This window comes from Pyrus communis, chromosome 17, assembly GCF_963583255.1.
Source record: "Pyrus communis chromosome 17, drPyrComm1.1, whole genome shotgun sequence".
Classification (NCBI taxonomy): domain Eukaryota; kingdom Viridiplantae; phylum Streptophyta; class Magnoliopsida; order Rosales; family Rosaceae; genus Pyrus; species Pyrus communis.
Genome location: NC_084819.1, coordinates 19,472,581 through 19,495,514, shown reverse-complemented (window position 1 = coordinate 19,495,514; position 22,934 = coordinate 19,472,581). Strand labels below are relative to the sequence as shown.

General features: G+C 37.3%; 3 protein-coding genes across 3 annotated transcripts; 2 read left to right on the top strand and 1 right to left on the bottom strand.

The window, feature by feature from the left end:
• Positions 1-6,859: 6,859 nt before the first annotated feature.
• On the top strand, positions 6,860-8,665 carry LOC137722173 (probable LRR receptor-like serine/threonine-protein kinase RKF3). Its single transcript, XM_068461139.1, has one exon. The coding sequence runs from the start codon at positions 6,860-6,862 to the stop codon at positions 8,663-8,665; it is 1,806 nt and encodes a 601-aa protein (XP_068317240.1).
• A 7,984-nt stretch (positions 8,666-16,649) lies between these two features.
• Positions 16,650-20,021, bottom strand: LOC137723469 (protein transport protein SEC23 G-like). The gene is made up of 2 exons (XM_068462664.1): positions 19,269-20,021; positions 16,650-18,511 (listed from the first exon to the last, which is right to left on the bottom strand). Exons 1-2 carry the CDS (start codon positions 19,956-19,958, stop codon positions 16,853-16,855), a joined length of 2,349 nt encoding a protein of 782 aa, XP_068318765.1. The 5' UTR covers positions 19,959-20,021; the 3' UTR covers positions 16,650-16,852.
• Positions 20,022-22,061: 2,040 nt separating this feature from the next.
• Positions 22,062-22,673, top strand: LOC137722172 (protein DMP4-like). Its single transcript, XM_068461138.1, has one exon. The coding sequence runs from the start codon at positions 22,062-22,064 to the stop codon at positions 22,671-22,673; it is 612 nt and encodes a 203-aa protein (XP_068317239.1).
• Positions 22,674-22,934: the final 261 nt, after the last annotated feature.

Genomic DNA, 22,934 nt, shown 5'->3' with positions numbered 1-22,934 from the left:
CAATTAAGATGCCAAAGTTGAAAACTTTGGGGGCCTTTTTTTTTTTTTTTTTTTGTTTTTTTTTTTTTTTTTTGTGAACAATTGACATTATTACACTAAAGAAGAGTATATGAGCTTAGCCTCACAATTGGTTAGCAATAATGTGATTCAAATTTGTCTTTGACTAGAATTGAATCTAAGACCTCTCATTTACAAGTGAAGAGGAATAATATTAGACCGTAGTACTAAATGGCTTCTAAAAAATATGGTTGTTCAACCGATATCAACCAATGAGGCAATATAGGCCAACTGTGCACTGACCCATAATCCTTCCACTGTTGAGAGCGGGAGGCTTTCGCTGCTATGTGAACCCAGCATGACGCATTACCCTCCACTCTAGGTGTCACATGGTCTAAGCTTAAGCCCGAGCCACATGACCCAACTCACAACTTGGAGTGGACGATTCAGTTAGTTGCAACAGCAGACCCTGCTCGATGAGTCAAACCATTGTCCTACCACCTTGGTGCCCTCACTTGAGTCACAAGCTACCGTGACTTAGCTCAACTTTAGAGTAAATATATGTGGTCATAAATCAATTAAATCGACCAAAAAGGATGGAAACCTTTTTTTGGATCTTCCCTTGAACATTTGGGAGTTGTTAAATATGTGAGATCATGTCTATAGTTTTGGCAATGATTCATTAACTTTGTTGATTCTGAGGGTTCATATTTATGGAAGAATCTACAAACAAATGCTAAACCTATTAGAAATGGTTAAGTGCATACATGAATTCACATTTTTTGGTATTCCATCCATACAAATACAAAGTTATAAACTTTTATGCATTGATAACATTGCTACAAATGCAAAAGTTACACCAACTAAATTGAACTTGTGTAATTATTTTCGAGAAACCTAATCACATATTGTTGGATACGCTGCATTTATATTAGAAAGTGCAAGCAATATCTCTAATGGTATTCACTTCTTTTTACAAGAAAGCGATATTTTGTCAACGACTAACAAACAATACAATATGAAATAAAGACATCCTGAATAAAATCAGAATGATCTGTAGTAGTTATGAGTTCAACATAAATTACTTCCATGTTTGAAATAAAAACAACAAGTAGTTATGAGTTTAATGGAAATTTCTTTTTTTGTTTTTTTTTAACACCTAGAAACTAGATTTTTTTAGAGAAATTAATATAAATAAATGGTATTGTTAAAAGTACACCAAAAAAAGTATTCAAATTTTTTTTTTTTGGAACAAAAACTATTGTAAATTATGTAAGTTTTGATTACACAAGGGGAATGGGAGTAAATAATATAATATAAATAAATGGTATTGTTAATAGAGAACAACACAAGGGCTTTTGAGAAACCAAAAAAAGATGAATCCCCAATGTAAGGGAGGGAGAGGCCCCAAAACGGCATAATATAATATTTGTGGAGGAATGTTGTGTTGTCCCATCGAATACAACCTCCAATACGGTCAATAATATTGGCCAAACAATAAAGTGCTTTAAAAAAATGCTATATATAATATAGTATAAAATAAAATAATACTTCGCGACCGGCACGAAATATAATATGATGTTGTTCCTTCTCTTGCAATATGCAGCTTATAATATTTTCTTTACCGCTGAGGTTAAGTCTGGCAAATTGTGTTGTCGTGTTTCTTTTGTGTTTGTATCATATTCGTTATCTTAATAGATCGTGTCATGTAAAATTTGTTATTTTGACAGGTTTTTAACAGGTAACTTAATAATGATTCTATTTGTTAAAGAGTCATGTCGGGTTAATGAACATGCTAAAAATTATGATATCTAATGTCTAGATCCGGAAAACGATATCTTATCGGATTTTTAAAAAATAATTTGATAACAACCCGACTCGTTTACAAATTCTTAATTAACTAATGACCCGATAATGAACTGAATTGTTAACAGGTTGACCAAAAATTTGTGTTCGAAACGTTAGAGTAATGTGATCAATTTTATGAACGTAATATAAGTTGCTCTCATTGTTGACGTAAAGTGTACACTCCTATTACCTCAATTATTTATTAATGACAATGAAATGAAGCTAAAATTGCATGGCCTTGAATTGTCGGTGTGTATCTGTTAGGTATGGTGTTTGAGTAGTGAAATCAGATTAAGAAATGGACCCCGATATTGCCGGTTGGCTGATGTGCATTGTCTTGAGTCGTGGTTCTTTATGAACGATGGATTTATGGTTTTGGCCATGGAGATGTAGACTTTCAAACTATACACATAACAAATTTTTTGTCGGCAGATGAGTCCTTTTCCGACAAAAATTTTGATTTGTCAGCTGAATGTTTAATTAGTGAAGTATAGCTTAATCTGTAAGTCACTTACAAACTATAAATACTGTATTTGTACTATTTATTTCTCAGTTAATGAAATAACAGAGTATATTCTTTCTTTGTTTCTCTATCTAAAATACTTTCCTTCATTCTCGATATCTCTCTATTTTTTTTGTAAAGATGGTATCGTGAGCCTCTCTTACACACGCATCCATATGGAGGATTCTAGTACTTCCGCTTGGTGAAAGACCACTAGCTATGCTTGCATCAGTTGCAAGTGAGAACGCAACACATGATTGAATCCTAGCAAATTATGTTGTACTATAGAGTAAAGTTGAAAAGTTGAAGTGATGAAAACCTCATTGACAATATGGAAAAGAAAAAGGTAAATTTGAAAACATGACAAATGAATTTTAGAGTGGCACTACTTAACTTCTTAAATGTCATGAGCTATTCATTTTTAACCGCACAATAGTAACTCGCCAAAACTTCAAAAGTAAAAGTTTATGTACGCATGTCAACTTATGATTTGTCTATAAAAAGAAATCACTCTTTACATAAGGAGCCAAGTATTTTCTTCTTAGGGATAGGCTTTGAGGCTAGCCAAGTTTGATAATAAAGACAATGTGTCACATATGTCCTCAAGTTTGAATCACAAATTTGAAATGTAGAAGCAATATAAAGAAGGTGGGCTTATATATAAAAGAGGTGGGCTTTTTACATTTTGATAGATTGGCGTAGTACTTCCCCAAGATATTGGCATCCTAACAATGGACTCCAATCTTATGGAAGTGGTATGTTTGGGTTGGGGATTGCTGATGAGCCCACACCGTCCTTTAGTACATAAGTTTTCTTTCTTCTTCTGTATATATATATTTTTTTAGTGCGCGCGTGTTTGTGTGTGTAAAATAAGAGGTTAGTACATAAGCTTTTTAATACCAATATTAAGTGACTTTTTTTTTTTCCAAAGTTTAGAAAGAGCCATCACGCAACAATACTTTTCGACTTTTACGTAATGATTTAATGCCTTTTGATTTAGTGTGGTGAATAATTGAGGCCTACGTACTTCATGTCTCAAGAACATGATTATCAGCTTCTTTTCAAGTAACAAGCTATATATATGTTTTGAAGAGAATTAATCATGTTTTTGAGACCTAGTTTTGACCTGAGGTCCATTGCTTCAAATTCTTCACCACAGTATATCAAAAAGCGAATAATGTGTACTACACCAACTATAACGAAATCCAAATTTTTGGACTACTTTGTAATTGTATGTATCTTTAGATGATTCGAAAATATTGCCATTAGGGATGACTAAGAGCACCATTGCGGTTGGTACGCGAATACGAGGATGAGTACAGCGACATCGATAAGAACCACATGCACCACCTTTCCTGCTTTGCTCCTTCATCCGATACTGCTGCTTTTTTGTGAAGCTTCTTTTTCTTCTTCACCCTTCTTCGATTTGGATTTGGTGATTCACCAGCAGAAGCAATGGTACCAGCCATCGTCTCGGCTGATCTTCATTGCCTTTTCTTTTTCTCTCCTTGTGAACTTTACTTCACCTTTTATTTCTGTTGTCTTAGATAGAAAAGAAAATGAGATGCGAAGGAGTTTGCAGAAAATATAAGAACTGAAGTTTTAAAGAAAAATGAAACTCGTATAATCTTCTGAGAAAGTGACCAAACTTACAAGAAAATGAGAGAGAGAGAGAGAGATCAATTTATACAAAATACAGAGCTTGCTTAGCTCTAAAGCTACAGCTCCTTAACCATATGCAGTTATAAGCCATTAGAATGCGGACATCTGTCAGCAGTTTTGAATGGTTGTTCTCTACATGTCGTAAATGGTAGTCAAGCTATTTTCAAGACTGCAAGTCTCGCCCGTGAGCTTGTTGTGTATCGTAGCGTCACTTTCTATATGTTTCTGTTGTCTGCTTGGCTGTTTGGCTTTTTATGAATTTAATTTCATTGCTTAAAAAAAAGAAAGAGGTGGAAGCCGAGTGCAGGAAGGTGATAGTGAAAACATTAGTGCGGATTCTCACACTGAATGAGTAAACTTTGTAGTCTTCTTGATTCGTTTTGGCATCTGAATGAGCAAAATGAATTAGTAGGTCAAATAATAGCGTTTGTACGATAAAATAATGTCGCAGTAAATGAATTAATTAAACGCGTTGATAGAGTCCTTTCTAGTTGGAGTTTTGGAACTCCCTTCTCTGAGATTAGTTCTACGAATCAAAGTTTGGTAGATGTAAGAAGTGATTTATATTGGATTTGGTGACAGAATCTTATATTGATTTAGGGTTTATCCAAGAATTTCATAATAATATGTGATTTATTTACACATGATACTATCACAATACCATTTGTATGCGTACACATTTTTTTTTTTTTTTTGTGGACAATACTTACATTCATTCCATAACCAATTTGTCCATAAATTTACGATTAATGTATTTTCATTATGTAAATTAATAATTTGAATTGTTTGTACGGTAAAATACAGTAATCACAAGAGGTGGAGTGGATAAGGTGGTGCACTCCAAGAGGTGGGTGCAAATGCCATCGGTTGTCTCCCTTTTATGAAAAAAGAAAGAAATGAGTACAAATTTTCCTAGTTTCCTATTTTCCTATTTTTCCACTCTTAACTATTTTAGACCACAAATTAAAACGAATATGATTGATAAAAGTTGGGCCAAGATATGAGGAAAACTGTGGAGTATATGGGGTGAGATCTTTACGGTTTAGGATTTAAAACAAGATTTTGGACAGGACCAAAGTAATTAAGAGACTGACGCGTTCCATTATCCATGGCTCCAAATGGGGATCAAATCAAACCTTTGTCTTTTTTTCTAAATGGGCATGTGGATTTTGAGTTCTTCACCACTTTAGAGAAAAATCGAGTATTGATTGATTTTTTAACTAAAAATTTGTGAGTATCAGTTCTTAAACTTGTTACAATGTAGAAAAATAATTTTTTGAGTAATTCCATTAGAACTCCCATTTCTTATTTGTTCCTTAAAATTCTTTTTTTGATCAGTATGTCCCTAACCTTATTGTCAATACTTGGTAACAAAAGTACAAATTAAATCGTGCGTTTTGGGTCACAATATGGAGCAATGGTGGCCAATTTTTATACCCCACATTTTGTTGGTTACACTCACATTTTGGTGGTGTAATACATGTGTATTGACTTGGTCATGTCAAATGAAAACTTTGTTTTGAAAAAAAAATTTCATTAAAATAGTAGAAAATATACATATGACAGGCATATGCCTCTTCGAACAACTCAAAAAGTTTGAACAAATAAAAAAAAATTATCACAACCTACAATTACAAACACTCAACATACAAAATGATTCTTCCATCATGGAGGACCTTAGTCCTAAACCCCAGTAGTCACAAGGACCAAAACATTGCAAGCCCGAGAACTAACGTAGAGGCTACATGAAGAAAAGACCACACCAATCAATGATTTTGCAATTGTTAGCAGAGAAATCTTGCTATGAGTTCCTTCCGACAAACGTCAAGTTTCCTTCTCATTGTCCTTTGTCGAGTGCACAAGCCACAAACACCACCACCTCAGATTTGAACGAGATTGAACAACCACGACCATGGCTACAATCACAAAATCTCTCATCGACAAAGTGAGAGAACGACCACAACCACAAACTGAAGGCTCTCCTTAGCAGAGTGAGAGAGTGACTACAACTATAAACAAAGAGAAGAAAAAAAAAGATAAAGAAAGATTGTCGCTGACTAGAACACAAAAAGTAAAGGTCGGTAGCTAGTTTTTTATTTTTATTTTTTATTCTCTTGTTTTTCTCTAGCCGCGAGGAGAGATGTCAAATAGAAACTTAATTGAACAAAGAATGTAATTATGCTAAAATAATACTTTCAAACGCTGACATGGTCTTTCATAATTTCTTATTTCTTCCGGATTAATATATGTGTGTCGTTAGCTTTGGATTTAAGCTCCTTAATTATATCCATAAACATATTTTTCAACAGATGGAAGAGATTTCAAAAATACACAGCATATTTTGTTAGGTTTGATAGCAAAAGTATTGATTCCTTTGTATTAGGACAACTGAATATGCTAATTAGAATAGAACATCACTAATCCAACCAAGAAACATTAGGATAAACCTAAGGCCTAGCAGTACCAGGTCTCTTCTCCCAAATATTCATTTATTTGTTTGCCTTGCCTGTTAGACTAAGTCTTACTTTCTAGAACAATGAAGTTCTAAATATTCCCGGTTAGCTCTTAAATGAGTGGTATTTGTTAAAATATTCCACATCGGCTAAGACAGAGAAAAAGAAAAGTTTCAACTTCACTCTTACTAATATCGAGATCTTTCAACTCCACTCTTTCAGTTCCTAACTTACACATCCCCAAATCAATTTAAATTGCTTCCCTCCAACAATAACTGCCAAACTTCCATTCCACCTTCAAGGCTTCAAAGCATTTGTGAGCTCCCAAAGAACGAAGTCAGACTTCCCATTCCATTCCAAAAAAAATCAAAATTTATGCTGCAGTCTGCAAATCTCAATGAAAACCCTATTGATCGCTCAATTTCTTCTCCTCCTTCTTGGATTGGCCTTACCCCTGACCACTTCTAAAGCAATTTCCCATGAAAATTTCCATAGAAAATTGGGTAGTGCAGCTAATGCTCCATGCCCATTGAACATCGGCCTTATGCAAAAACTCATCACCCAAAACGATCTTCCATTGCCCTTGCTAGATATTGCGACCAAGTGCCAGTACGTGCTACAAGGAATCCGTCTCCTTCGATCAGACTATCTTCGAACCACCGGATTGTTTTCATTGTCTCCAGATGTCCTGGATGCCTGCTGGGATTCGTATGTGAATCTAGTCGATCAATTCATTCCCAGGTTTGATATTAAGTCCAAATGTGGCATGAAGACCAATTTCATGTCACAAACTTGTAAGAACATCACAACGAAGTCTGATTTCGAAACCTTGGTTTCAGGGGAGGAGTTGCAACAAATGAAGGGCTCTTGTGATCAGTCTTTGAAGAAGAATTCTGGTTGTAATTCCTGCGTGGATCGCTTGTCAAGAGTTCGCACATCTTATTTCAGAGTCACAAATGATGGCAATGTTTCTGATTGCAATGGCTACCCGTTTATATATGCTGCGGCATTTTCCAACAGGTTTGGACCAACAGATATGGGGACTGCCAAGTGTTTGTTTCTGCTTGATTTCTCACCATCTAATAAAAAGTCCGGAGATCCCAAGCCGGTGATGTGGGGGATCATGGTGGGTTCTTTTTATGGATTTATCGGGGCATTGGTTGTGGTTTGGTTTCTTTGGATATGGAACAAGAAATGGAAGAGGAAGAAGAAGGAAAATTTGGCTCAAATTGAAGAAGTTTCGACTGGGGAGATGGAAATTAGTGGTCGAATTAGTACTTCAATAAAGTTCAGCTTCGAGGAAATACAAAAGGCTACGAGGAATTTCGCAAGGGAGAACATAATTGGTATGGGAGGATATGGGAATGTTTACAAGGGGATGTTGCAAGATGGCTCTGAAGTTGCATTGAAAAGGTTCAAGAACTGCTCTGCAGCCGGAGACCAAGTTTTCGCACACGAAGTGGAGGTGATCGCAAGCGTAAGGCATGTGAATCTTGTGTCCTTGAGAGGCTATTGTATTGCGACCGTGTATAAAGGAGGCCACCAGAGAATTCTAGCTTGTGAATTGGTGCGAAATGGAAGTCTCTATGACCATCTGTTCCAACCGAAATTCAAGAAGCTTAGCTGGTCAATTCGCCAAAAGATTGCGCTTGGAGTGGCTCGTGGGTTGGCTTATTTACACCACGGCGTACAGCCTGCTATCATTCATCGTGACATCAAAGCGAGCAACGTGCTTTTAGATGAAGCATTTGAAGCGAAACTGGCAGATTTTGGCCTTGCAAAGTTCACACCAGAGGGGCAGACACATGTGAGCACTAGGGTCTCCGGCACACTAGGTTATGTTGCTCCTGAGTATGCTTTGTATGGCCAAATATCTCAAAAGATCGATGTGTATAGTTTCGGGGTTGTACTGCTTGAGCTTTTGAGTGGGAAGAAAGCAGTTATAGAATTCAACGACGAGAATAGGCCTTTGTTGTTGTCAGATTGGGCGTGGTCACAAGTCAGGGAAGGCAGAGTTTTGGATGTCATTGATGAATGCATGCCCGAATTAGGCCCGCCGGAACTAATGGAGAAGTATGCTTTGGTTGCTGTGCTTGCTTCTCATCCAGTTGCATATGCTAGGCCATCAATGGACCACATTGTAAAAATTCTGGAAAATGATATCCCAATTCCAACCATCCCTGATCGTCCATTGCTCTTGTAGCATAATATGAATGAGCTTCAATAGTGTGTGTTTACAAGTCAAACCCGGCTGACCAAGAATGTACATTTTATTTTATACATCCTTTTGTAATAGGACTTCCTCAACCAGAATGGTATTGTAGTAGTACGTGATTGGCTTGAGATACTGGTTTACCATTATGACGGTGAGTAAGAAATTGTTTAATTTATTCATGAATTAGATGCTTTTTACTTAGAGAAATATTTCGCTACTTAGTACAACAGTTTAATGACTTCTTTCTTGTAAGTGACATGTTTTAGATCCGATTCTTGTCAAAGACAAGTTCAAATCAAATTATTATGGATTCTTGTTAAATACAAGTTCAAATCAAATTATTTATAAACAAAAACAACTTAGAGAAATGTTACAAAAGCCTTCAGTTTTAATTTTTGTTTTAGAATAATAGATTCTAAACAAATTAATATGAGAAGGGGTCAAATCTTGACCATGGTTAGGGCAACAAACAACAACAGTTTTACTGATAAGGGTTAACAATTTTATTGAACAAGAGCAACATGTGTCTGAAATAGCCTAAACCCCAAAAAGAATTGGCTTATTAGAGCTGGGGTGGACGCAGCGACACTGCTTCTCCGGTGTGCACTGGCATGATTTGCATTTGGGGCACATAAGCATGCAGTCATGATCATTATTGCAATAGGGTAAGAACGTCTTTGCCTCAGCATATTGCTGCAGACCTGCCAACAAAAAAACAATTTATTTACTGTTAACAAATAGAATATTTACAGTACTGTTCCAAATTAAATACTAGGGATTATCTAGTAGGTTTTGTCATTTGTGCACGGTATCTTACATACCCTATGAGGTTTTCGACTGTAAGGTGCTCAGCCAAACATGCAATGACCAATAACGAGGAATAATTTTATAGTATAAAAAATATATTCCGAAGCAGAATAAAATTTTTAAAAAGTAATATTTTACCAGAAGCCATAACCATGAGCACAATCACCAAAAAAGCCATTTTGGATGAAGACTTGTCCATATCTTTTTGACTTTGCAATTAGGTAGTCGGAGTGTCTAAAGATAGCTGTGGTGTTTGCTGCTGCACTGAAGTACTTGGAACCCTAAACCCTGTAGCGTATATTTATACGGTGAAGCATGCATCAATACAGACAAAGATGCATGAACAATGTCTTTTCCGACTCAACTTTTATAGTAAACACTTGTCATTCTCTTTAATTACGTTTTTTTAGGGAAATGCTAATTAGGATGCAACGTAGGGGGACAAATCGACTTATATAGTAAACACTTGTCATGCTCATTTATCACAATATCCCTCATTTGATTTATGCATTCAATTGATTTCCATATATATTTTTCATGTAATTTTTATTTTTTATAATTAAAAATGCTTATAATTTCTCACTATACTATCATGTTATGTATTGTGTATATAGTATTATTACCTCATACATACAACAAGTAAGGCCTCTCCGGTGGGTAGATTTATATGAATAAATAAAAACTCTAATCATGCTCTCTTTTACATCCTAAGATAGGAATGTACCTAGAAGTTTCTAAATATATGGATGGAGGGAGAAAGGAGCTCCTATAACCATAATTAATGCTAACATTTTAATTTTATTTTAAATAAATAATTAGGATTACGGTCTAATGATATTTTTCTTCACTTGTAAGTGAGAAATTTTAGGTTCGATTCTCGCCAACGGCAAATTTGAACCACATTATTGCTAACCGATTGTGAGGCTAAGCTAATCCCCTCTCATTTAGTGCATATAATATCGTTTGTTTAAAAAAAAATTAGAGGAAAATGTAGCAATGGTCCCTCAACTTTAACTCAATTGGAGTAATGGTCCCTCAACTAAAAATCCATGACCATTGGTCCCTTAACTCATCAAAACGTGTAGCTACGGTTCTTTGGTCAACTCCGTTAAAACTTCCTTCAAAATGAGTTATGTGTCATGCACGTAAATGCTCTAACTAAGTATGATACTAAAAAAACACTTCTTTTTTGAAGCAAAAATCGATATTTTATTATTGGAAAGGAGAAAGTTATCTAGTATACAATAAAAACTAGAAGCAAAATAAAATGGAAAGGTGATGAAGGATTAATTGAATCAAACTAAACATAAAGGTTTGATTCTCAGACTATTTTTGTAGCTTTTTTTTTTAATTTTAAATAAACGATATTATTTATATTAAGAAAGTGATAATTTTGTAACTTAACTATCTTCTCACACGTAGTGGTAAGAAAGAACAAATATCGCTAAAATTTGGTTGTCAAGTAAGTAGAAAGTACCAATCCTAAGAGCATCTCCATCCAATGGGGGATGCAAAGCGTCTTGAAATGAGCATTTTAATTTTTCATTTATTGGCCATAAGGGCATCTACAACCTTACTTCAAAACATCAATTTGATGTACAAACTTCCTCTAACCCTACTATAAAACACAATTCTCAAAATGTTTTTTCTAGAGTTTCAAATCTTTTACTACATATATATATATATATATATATGGAGTATGAAGAACCATACTCTAGAATTTAGAGTATGTACTTTATTAGTTTATTTCTCATATAATGGATATACTACCCCTTTTTGTTAATACTAAAGGAATTTTCTTTCCTTTCATATCCTTTTCACATTTTAGCTAAAAATAGTTATCCCGATTCCAATATTGACTATATAATAATTTTTTTTGTATTTTGATAGTTAATTGTATGAAGTTAGTGTTGGATGTATGCCTTAAAAGCAATCAAGATTAGTGTATTGGTTAAGGTAATACATGGATCAGCCCATAATATAATCATGGAGCAAGATTAGATTACCAATGAGATCTTATTGGTGAGTCCATGGATAATGTTTATATACATATTCAATAGGTAATCTATAAGGTAGTGTTTAAGAGACCCCTTTTATGTGTGTTTCTCAAATGATTAGGGACATACTTCCCATTGTATAATTCAGCCCAAGCCCACATCGTCTTAATATAAATATATTTATAAACAAAACGACTTAGAGAAATGCTTCAAAAGCCTTCAGTTTTAATTGTTGTTTTAGAAGTATAGATTCTAAGCGAATTAATAAGAGAAAGGGTCAAATCTTGACCATGGTTAGGGCAACAAATAACAACAGTTTTATTGACAAGGGTTAACAATTTTATTGAACTAAAGCAACAAGTGTCTGAAATTTCAGTTCTAGCCTAAACCCCAAAAAGAATTGGCTTATTAGAGCTGGGATGGACGCAGCGACACTGCTTCTCCGGTGTGCACTGGCATGATTTGCATTTAGGGCAAATAAGCATGCAGTCATGATCATTATTGCAATAGGGTAAGAACTTCTTTGCTTCAGCATATTGCTGCAGACCTGCCAACAATTTATTTACTGCTAACAAATAGAATATTTACGGTGCTGTTACAAATTAAATAGTAGGCATTATCTAGTAGGCTTTGTCATTCGTGCATGGTATCTTATATATGCTATAGGGTTTTCGACTGTTAAATGCTTAGTCAAAGATGCAATGATCAAAATCTAACGGCCAATAACTTCATAGTATAAAATTATACTCTAAAGCATAATAAAATTTTCAAGAAAAATAATAATTTACCAGATGCCATAACCATGAGCACAATCACCAAAAAAGGTATTTTGGGTGAAGACCTGTGCATATCTTTTTGACTTTGCAATTAGGTAGCAGGAATGTCTAAAGATAGCTGTGGTGTTTGCAGCTGCTGCACTGAAGCACTTGGAACCCTAAACCCTGTAGCGTATATTTATACGGTGAAGCATGCATCAATACAGATAAAGGTGCATGAACAATGTCTTGTCCGTCTCAGCTTTTATAGTAAACACTTGTTATTCTCTATTTTTTTGGGGAAATGCTAATTAGGATGCAACGTAGGGGGACAAATCGGAACCGGATTCCTTCTGGATTCTAATAATCTGAGCCTAAGGGTCTGTTGACTCTAAAAATTACAAAACCTACGTGGCGCGCTGGCTGAGTAACTAGTAAGCTAACTACGTCCTTCGGTCGAATGCGGGGCGTGCCAACTCGTCGGCCGAGCTTGGCCGAGGAGTAAAATTTGTTGATGTCGCTTTGAGCGCGTCGTTGACTTCTCTATCTTGCGATTGCGACCGAGGAAGGAACACTCTCGGTCTCTGGGTTCTACAGCCTGAAGACAAGGCTACTAATTCTGCGGAGTTCACAAATCGTCGGAGCCCGATTCGGTCACTGTGATTATGTTCGTAAGAGTATAAGCACGTCGAATCGAGACCAAACTATATGGGCACAGGTACTCAAACGTGATGTATGTCTTGATGGTAAACGTAGTTCGGCCGTCGGAATGCCGAACCCTGAAACCTACTTGCGAGTATCCAATCATAAAATAATTCGGCGTCCAGTACGCCGAGCAATGCAATTCGTAACACCTGACTATGCCGAAAAGGCTAGCAAGGTGACCTCTGCCAACAAAGGTTCGAAAACCCTTCTCGGCCGAGACTTAGATAGATAACCGGTCGACCTCGACGCAGTGCTGTTTATCCAAACTGAAGGTGCTTCTCGGTCAGCTGATTCTGCGGCAGCAGTGCTGTTTATCCAAACTGAAGATGCTCGCCGGGTGCTTCCACAGTGCTGTTTATCCAAACTGAAGGTGTGTCGGCAGGAAAAGAAAAGGAAAAATCTCAAGGTGTTTGAGAGGTTTTGCGCAGGGTAATTGTATGCTGATTTTTTTGAAGGGCCTTTTCTGTCGCATGATTTCTTGTATTTATAGTGCCCCATTCCTTGAAACCAATTCTGATTTGGATTGGGAGTCCTTGTCCCATTTCGCCTCTAACTCGAACAAACCTACTCCTACTGGGATTCTGAATTTTCCTTCTTTTCGGGACTCCATTCCTTGCCGGTCGAGAATCCTGGTCGCACCAGGACTTCCTCGACCTTTTCTATTTATCCGGACTACTTAGAATAGGATTTGGCCGATCCTGCCAGCTGGCCCGGGATTTATTATTCGGCCCATAGTATTTGTCATCACCTTGGGCCGAGCACATCCTGCTGCTCGGCCCAACAATAGTATTTTGGGCCCAAACAGGGTCAAATGATTCGGACGGTTGAAATTTAATCCAACAGCTACAAACAGGGAGCCCCTCTAAAAGTTATAATAATTGTAGCTATTGGATCAAATTTCAATAGTTTGGATCAAATGATCGTTGAACTCAAATTATTAGGATCCAGAGAGAATCTGGTTCCGGACAAATTGACTTATATAGTACACACTTGTCATGCTCATTACTCACAATATCCCTCATTTGATTTATGCATTCAATTGATTTCCATATATATTTTTGACGTAATTTTTATTTTTTGTAATAAAAAGATGCTTTATAATTTCTTACTTTGGTCAATAAGATTTGAAATTGATAAAAGTGGTCTTTGAGTTTGTCCATCATTAATCATTTTGATCCATCCTTGAAAATTAAATACGGATAAAATGACAAAATAGTCTCCATTTTTATTGAATCATTTTGGCTCATTGTTTGTTAAATTGAGGGTATTTTTTTTTTCTTTTCGGTCCTTATTTCATAAAATTTTTCACGAATGACCAAAGTGATAATGACACACCCCGAATGGGTATGTCAGATAATTTATATTAATCTTAGAAACCATTTTGACTAAAAAATCTATTTTTTATAACAAAAGATGCTTATAATTTATCACTCCTATCATGTTATATTTTGTGTATATAGTTATATTTCTTCGTACCTACAACAAGTAAGAGTATCCCCAATGGGCATATTTCTAAAAAAAAAAAAAAGGCAACTCCAGTCATGCTCTGTATTTATCTCATCTATATGACAGGAATTTATCGAGAAGTTCCTCAATGTAATGGATGGAAAGGGAGAAGGGAGATTCTGTAGTGACTATCTATAATTAATGCTAACATTTTAATTTTATTTTAAATAAGTAATTATTTAACACATTGACTAATTATTGACTCGTAGTCATTATAACTCTCTCAAAGTCGGGAGTAGGGTTGAAGTAACAACTTTTTAAAGAGCTCACTTTTTGATAGTTTTAGCTAACACTTTGTTATAAAATAGAGAGTGTGATTGAAGATGGTCTAACTAGGTCTTCGAAGCAAAAATCGATATTCTATTATTGGAAAGGAGAAAGTCATCTAGTATAGAGTAAACGCTAAAAGCAAATGTGAGGGAGCGTGTGAGAATGTGAAGACAAAAGTCTCACATCGATGAGAGACCAAACAATGCAAGGCTTATAAGAGGATGAACTATTATCTATATTGTCAATTGATTTTATACTGTAACCTTAACTTTCTTCAACCATGACATACGGCTAGGCGTCTCTTATGGTCTATGAAATCCTCGAAGACAATCATTGTTGTCTTCACAAAGTGGATTAAAAATCAAGTCTTGAATCCGGCGAAAGAATTAGAAGACAACACATGTCGTCCGAACTTTCAGTTCCTCGCCAGAATTAAAGAAATTGGGATCAGCGGCTCGGACTCGGATTCGAAGCAAAAACACTGCCTATTCAAGCACCGGCAAGTAGTTCTGCACATTTGTCACCAATTTAAGCAGACTTGATTTGATTTGCGGTAAGGATCCTGTACGTTCCTTGCTTCAGCACATAGCTCCAGACCTGCATGCCAAACAGTTTATTTATTTGTAATTTATTTTTTTAACAAATGTATGCATTCCCAAATAAATAATGAGAGGATCATGAGTTATAATATTTTACCAGATGCAATAACCATGAGTACAACCAAAAAATCCAGTTTTGACGAGGACTTGTCCATGTCTTTTGAGTTAGAAATTTAGGGGACTAATGCATAAGATGGTTATGTTTTACTGCTGCACTCAAGTACTTACAAGAATCCTTGTAATATTACATTATATAGGTAAAGCAAATAGCCAAACAAGTTAAGAAATTTAAGTCTACGGATTGTAATCCTTCTCAAATTAAAAGAAAAATGAGATAATAATTAAGAAATTTAATACGTACATAGAAACATGGATCTTTTCTCTTTTGGAAGTAACACAAAAATGCTGAATATGCATCTTCTTGGATTATTGTGTTGGATTAGATAATAAACATAAATATAAACATAATAAACATAATAAATCTGGACGTGATAAACATAATAAACATAATACTGTTGCATTGTGTGTTTTCTTGACAGACAAATGTGGACGACGACCACTTGGAATGGTGAGAACGGCAAACAATCCAACTTTTCGATGTTGAATATCAACAAGTCCGCAACAAAGTTGTGAAATGTTTGCAGGTTTCTGCTGCCGGAATGTGCTACAGTTTGTTTCTTGTGGGCTTGGCATTTTTGTATTCGGGTTTCTCCCCAGCAAAACTTTGATACTTCTCTTGTTTGATTTGCTGTTTGCTGTGAAAATAGACGGTCGTGCTTTGAAGTACATTTTTTCGTTATGGCCGGACCTTGGCCTGTGGAAGAAACTTACTCCAGTTGCTCATCGTCATGCTGGTACAATATGGCGGATCACATCTTCCATCCCCTTTCGTTATGCTTGTAAGAAGTTATTTGAGTAGTATTTGAACTGATTGGTGCTGCATTCAGGGTTATGATTCAACATACTTGATCGCAATGTCAGGACTATCATGGGTTATTATGTCAGAGGTATGTCTCTACCGATTTATTATCCGAAACTCGACAGAAAATCGATTTTTATAACGAAGATTCGATGAGTTTCTTTTCAGATATTCTCAGTAAACACTAGAGGTTCGGCCAGAAGTCTGTTAAGTTTGGTGTACCGGTCTTGCCCTTGGGTAATAACATACACCTCCAATTTTATGACGGATCCGAGCTCGGCATCCTTCCTCTCTTCCCTGCCCTTTCGGTATTCTTAAACGTTCAAACGATTTCAGGAACGTTTTTATTCTACTCAAAGCTGGTGCCGGAGACCAAGGAGAGAACCCTAGAAGAAATACAAGCATCAATTGCCCATTTCGTTTAAATATCAGTAGAATTTCTAGTCATTTGAACGTGCCATTTTGTCGATAATGTCGATCATGTATTGATAACAGATACTCGAAAAAAAATATGACTCGTTATCAAAAGTACGCCTTTTTCTCTTCAAAACTATACACAAAACTTCCTTTTGTATGACGACAGAAAATCGAAAATCTATATACTGTGCCCCTCTTCATCAGCCTTGCACTGCAAGGACCTGCAAGTGATCTAAAAATACTTGCAAGCTCAGATCATCAGTGAAAATAATATCTGAGCCGTCGGTGTATGTTGAATTCTGAGTAACAGATGGATTCAACTTTGCAAGAAGAAACCTTGCCTGGCTACCATGCTGGTCACATTTAATAAACTTTGGTGCAGGAACTCGGTCAGCCATCAACTGCTCTGCATCAATTTCCGGGGCTTCCAACAGTTTCCTCAAATTCTCATGGTTTGGGTCCTTGTCATACCCAAGCTTCCTCCACTGAGAAACTTTGGACCCGTAATGAATAACCACGTGAAAATATGAGTCAAAGAGCAAGATAACATCTGGAGAGATGGAGCGGACATCTAGGAGGACTGGAACGGGTGGACCATCAAAGGAGTATTGGAAAAGCGTGGGTTGGATCATGATAAGAGAACCCACCACCCCCTCGCGATTCAGCATCAGCCGGAAGAAAGCAGTCTCATCAGGACTACTGTTGAAGACATCAATAAACTGCGACCTCCTCAAGTAATACATGAACTGAGGAAAGAGGGAGAAGTTGGATGACAAGCGGAAGGAAGTTGGATCTTCCTCTGCATAGTCTCCAAACTTGGAAGCAAAGCGGATCAATGTGTCATCCAGCCATCTGATAACATCTCGAGCGAAACAATTCTCAGCTCGGTGAATAGCAAGCCTGGCCATCACTGAAGCTGCTGCCTCTTGATCAAACCCAGCAGCAATTTCTGGTGAACGGCCTCCAACCCATCTTCTTGCTGCAGTTGTTACCCTTTTCCGGATTCTCATGTTCCCATGACGGTATCGTGTTATGAACTGTATCAAAAATGCCGACCCAGGTTGAACTTTCTGCTCATCATTCAGTTGGAATAAAAAAGCAATGCATGTTTTATTGGTGATTGTACCCAACTTCCACATATAGGTACCACCCTCCCCAATCTCACTGCTACTCACTAAATCGTTGACTTCACGAAGAGATACACAAGGACCTAGGGCTCCACAGATTTTAATATCTTTAGTGGTCACTATCTCAATAGTTGCATCAAAATACATCTTCAAATATCCCCCTTCATCACGAGTAAAAATGTGGCTCAGACATTTTCTGAATTGATTTGAAGCAAATGACTCACCTAGCAACATGAAACCACCTGACTTCTCAACAGGGACCTTCAGCTCTGCAGTTCCAGTTTGATCAAGAGAACAAGCAAACATATCGAGAACAATAGATGCATCACTTAACCTCTGCGACACTTGCCTATAAAAGCTGGAAGATCTACTATAGTAAGGGGTATGACCACTGATGAGGTCTCGGTGAGTTCTGATGGACTTGCTAAGATCTGAATCGACGATTATTCCTGGGCCCAAAGTTGCAGGTCCAGATGTGAATACCATGATCCTGGAACCCGTGCTCCCTGAACATCCTTCCAGAAGTCCAAGTGCAGCTACTATTGCTGCTCCTGTACACCTTCGCGGGCGATGACCGGACTTGACTTGAAGTGAACAATGGATCTCTTCAATTGCAGTTGTGATGTTGAACTCACATTCAGAAACAGGTAGCAAAAAGCCCTGCTTTTGATTAACTGACATCTTTCCGAGTTGCTGATGCTTTGTTCGCTTAATGCCCAGAAATCGTTGGATCTATAAGTTAAAAAAAAAAAAAATGTAAAGCATTAAATTCCGGTACAGGATGAGTTAAAATTTAAATGCATTCACTGAGAAAACTCAGAAATTCGAATCAACGTACGGAACATTCTCTAAGGAATGAGAAGCGCAAAAGTTATACAGATCAATCGGCAACGAAAAATCTGGACCTGAGTTAGTATACTTGCTTGCTTTCAACCTCTGAGCAAACTAAGAGGCTAATACTTAAAGGGGGAGAGCATTTCTAGTGTCTAGAAGACCCGAAAAGCACTGAGATTTCTTCAAATATCAAAATGGATGAAGTCATAAAACTACTACTTCAGAGTTCAGACTATCAAATTCAAATGGACTGCTTCAAAATATAAACTCCAAATTGATTGTCTTCTAAACTTCCTAAAGCAACTCGTTCATAACCAAGAATTTACTAATAAGTAAAAACATGAAAAATGTTACACTTTCCTACTTCAACACACCAAAATACAGCAAATTTAAACTCAAAGATTGTAAATTTACAAAAAAAATATAACACAATTCTACTTCATAACCAAGAAAGCCAATTTATAAACACGAAAAATGTAACACATACTTCGACACGCAAAAATTTAAACTTCAAATGGTTAAACTTCTCCTAAACTACCCAAAGAAACTCATTGATATAAAAAATAGTTGCTAATAAGTAAAAAACACGAAAAAGGCAACATCTTTCACTTCAACACACCAAAAATTATGGCAAACAATGAAGAAAACCAGCTACCTGAAGCAATGACAGCTCCCTTTCGCCGTGAAACACCACGGCCCTCGAGCACTCGGAAAACCCGAGATCATGAACCCGAACCATCGAATCAAACGTGACCAGACCCACCAAAGCAGTCTCCGGAAGCTTTTCCACAACAAGCAAGAGCTCATTTTTCAGAACCCCAAGCTCGTCCACAGGCGTGCAAGCGTCTACAACGAACACGAACGCCGGCCTCACCCCTCTCGAATCCCCATCCGACACCGAGGCCGCCGACGACGAATCCATAGACGACAAGGACGACGATGACGACAAACCATTTGCCCAATTCAGGGAATTCGAGCCGGAACTGGGAATTCCGTGGGCGGTTTTGGCGTACTCAACGGCGCTGTAAGTCGGGAAAAGCTCGGCTGGGAGGTTGGTGTCGCCGATGTTGGAGTAAGAGTGAGGGAAGGAGTTCTTGTGGTGGCAGAAGGAGCAGAACCAGATGCGAGAAGGGTATTCGACGCGGGCGTAGGGGTTCAAAACGGCGCCACATCGGAGGCATGTGACGGGGTCGTAGGGGAGTATCGGGAGCTCGGCCTGCTGCATCAGCGGAGTGCACATGATGCTGAGAGGGATGACGAGGGCGGCGCTCTCGGATTTTGACGGCGGCCATGAATTCCAGGACCATCGGAGGCCCTCGATCGCCTCCAGTTCCACGAAATCCATGGCGGAGGTTCGATCAGTGTTCGGTAAAGTTTGAGTCTTTCTGTTTCATCGGCTTGAATTAGCCGTGGGTGTGAAGAGACGAGGCGCAGAGATAGAGAGTGTTTCGTTCAAAGTATCACGTGCTTGTCACGTGACGATAAAAGGACTACATACAGACATTACATGGAGTACAGAGTGGGGAGTGGAACAGAAGGATAACTGCATTTTGAGGGTTTATAAACTTTATAGTGATTTTGAAAATAACAGCGTATCACTTGGGAAGCGATTTCCACGCACCGTTTTTAATTTCTAAAAGTTTATTTGAAAGTGTTTTTAAAATGACTGAAAACGCATTTGATTAAATGTTTTTTAAAACCAATTATTTATAAAACGCAAGTGAATTTTGGAAAAACACTTAAAGTGCTTTCTTCTTCCGGGAATGATGAAAATCCAATGCTGATGTCTTGTACTTCTTATCTCTTACAGGTACCTTCAGCAGGAACATGCTTAGGTTGCCTCCTCGTCGGGTTGTCATTCTCGTTGCAGGTTTCCCTTTGAACAAAATCTAATCCACTTTCAGTTTCTTATTATCTTTTGTAAATTGTCTTGAAAGAATGAAGTCTACCATGTGTGGAACCTTCAACAGTGAAAGCAGATTACTCCCATTGTGGCACTTGTCGGCGTTTTGGTAAATCCGACATAACTTGAATCTCAAGACTTGTTTTTCTTTCTGATATATGCCAATAGACAATAGCGACTAACAGTATCTCTCAACCTATGTGAAACCTACGATCAGGTATTTACTGGATCGTTCTCGTTGAGCATGGGAGGCATTGCTTGGGTTATAATGTCAGAGGTAGGTTATACTTAACATGCATGACCTCGACAATTGATAGAAATGTTCGAAATTCAGTTCAGTCACGTACATTTTGATATACCGCATTTCTAACTAATTTAGCCTAATTTTTTCAGATATTTCTCATAAACATGAAGGGGTCAGCCGGTAGCCTAATAACACTGGTTAGCTGGTTAGGTTCTTGGATCGTCTCATACGCTTTTAATTTCCTAATGGATTGTAACCATTCTGTTTGTTGCAAAGTTGGTACCAGAGACGGAGGCAAACACTAGAAAAAATACAAACATCAATGAATCGGATTTTAGAAAAAAGATGAACGGTGCACCTGCATTGCGACATTGTTAATCCATTTTCATATGTGAATTGATTGCACATTGCAGCATTGCAGACTGAAGCATATTCTGAATGTCAGCAAACTTTGCAATTCAAGGTTGTACTGTAGCTCCTCCTATCCATGAGACTACTTATCACAATTTTCTTTGTATTAAACCCTGTTGGTGATTAGCAAACGAAGGAGAGAAGCATCTCCCAAATGTTCAAAATGATAGTTCTAAATCCTAAAGATTAGCAATATATAATACGTTAATGGCATGTTTACTAATCTGTAACCGAGATTGGAGTAATTGACTTGAGGAAGAGTTGGGTTGAGGAGGAGGCCAAATCTGATTTCTCTTTAAAGTTGTTTTATTAAACTGTATAGAATCAGAACGGAAATCACTTTTGTTACCTCAAGCTAGAGATAAATGACCTATAAAATCTTCAATGATGAATGTTGATGGTGCGAAACTCTTGGAAGATAAGTAAGTTCTAGCTAGTGTCAAGATTTCAAAGTCAGGCCAGCAGTCACTACTAATCACATTGATATTATTTTAACCTAACCACATGCATAGCCCGATAGTTATTGACTTTTTAAAAGTGAAACAGTTCAATATAAGTTGTAATTCTACCAAGCTTTTGATGTAGCTAGGATTGCATTCTTTCAAACAGCTAGCTAGTGAGTTAATTTTCTGGTCAAATTAGGTAACTAGCTAGCAAATGGTTGCATAAATCATATGTCATTATGTTTCTTATGGCCTAGAAATTAGTCCATTGTTGGTGTCCCTTACGCTATCCCTCTCTCAAAACACAATCCACATGATTTACATACATCACCATTCTGAGGTAAACAACCTAAAATCCAATGTCCTCATTGTCTATAAAGCATTGCCTTTTATCACCTCCAACAGAAAGCGAATTAATATAACCGAACTCCCTTCTTCTTTCTCTACATGGCTGAGGTACTATCTTCCGAGCAACCACGCCCACCGCCTTCCCCTCCCACCATATTCAAGCACAGCTTGAACCAGTACTCCGTCCACCAAACCCTAGCCAGTGCGGCCAACCTCGCTAACCTTCTACCTACCAGCACAGTCCTCGCATTTCACACCCTCATCCCTACTTTCTCCAACAATGGTTCTTGCCAACTTTTCAATAAGTACCTGACAACATGTGTCATTACATTTTGTGCTCTCCTTTGTTTCTTATCTTCGTTTTCCGATAGCTTCATGGACAACGACCGAAAACTCTACTATGGAATCGCCACGTTCAAAGGCATGTACATTTTCAACTGCAGTAACGCCGAGGACATGGATAGGGACTTGAAGAAGTATAAAATAAAGTTCATAGATTTTGTTCACGCCCTTATGTCACTATTTGTGTTCTTGGTCTTTGCTCTTAGCAACTCCAATGTGCAAAGCTGCTTCTTTTCTGAAGCGGGAATAAGTGAACTAACAATGAATTTGCCTCTTGGAGCTGGGATTTTGTCGAGCTTCTTGTTCACAATCTTTCCGACTACTCGTAGAGGGATCGGATACGCAGACATGGTGGCTCGGGCATTATAGTGTTATGTAACAGTCCTTTATAAAACTTACATACATGTACATGTGAAATACAAAATAAATTAGAATTGACTGATGCAGATTAGTTGTTGATTTGTTTTCCTTAATAGCATCTCAAAATATGTCAGATTAATGTCACCTGAACATAAAATGAAAGGGGAGCGAGACAATTGCTCAAATCAAGTCATCAAACCCTACAAGCTCTTAATTTCTTTTTCTTTTTAATAGGATGATATATTCGCATCGAAGAGCGAGAGGTTTAGG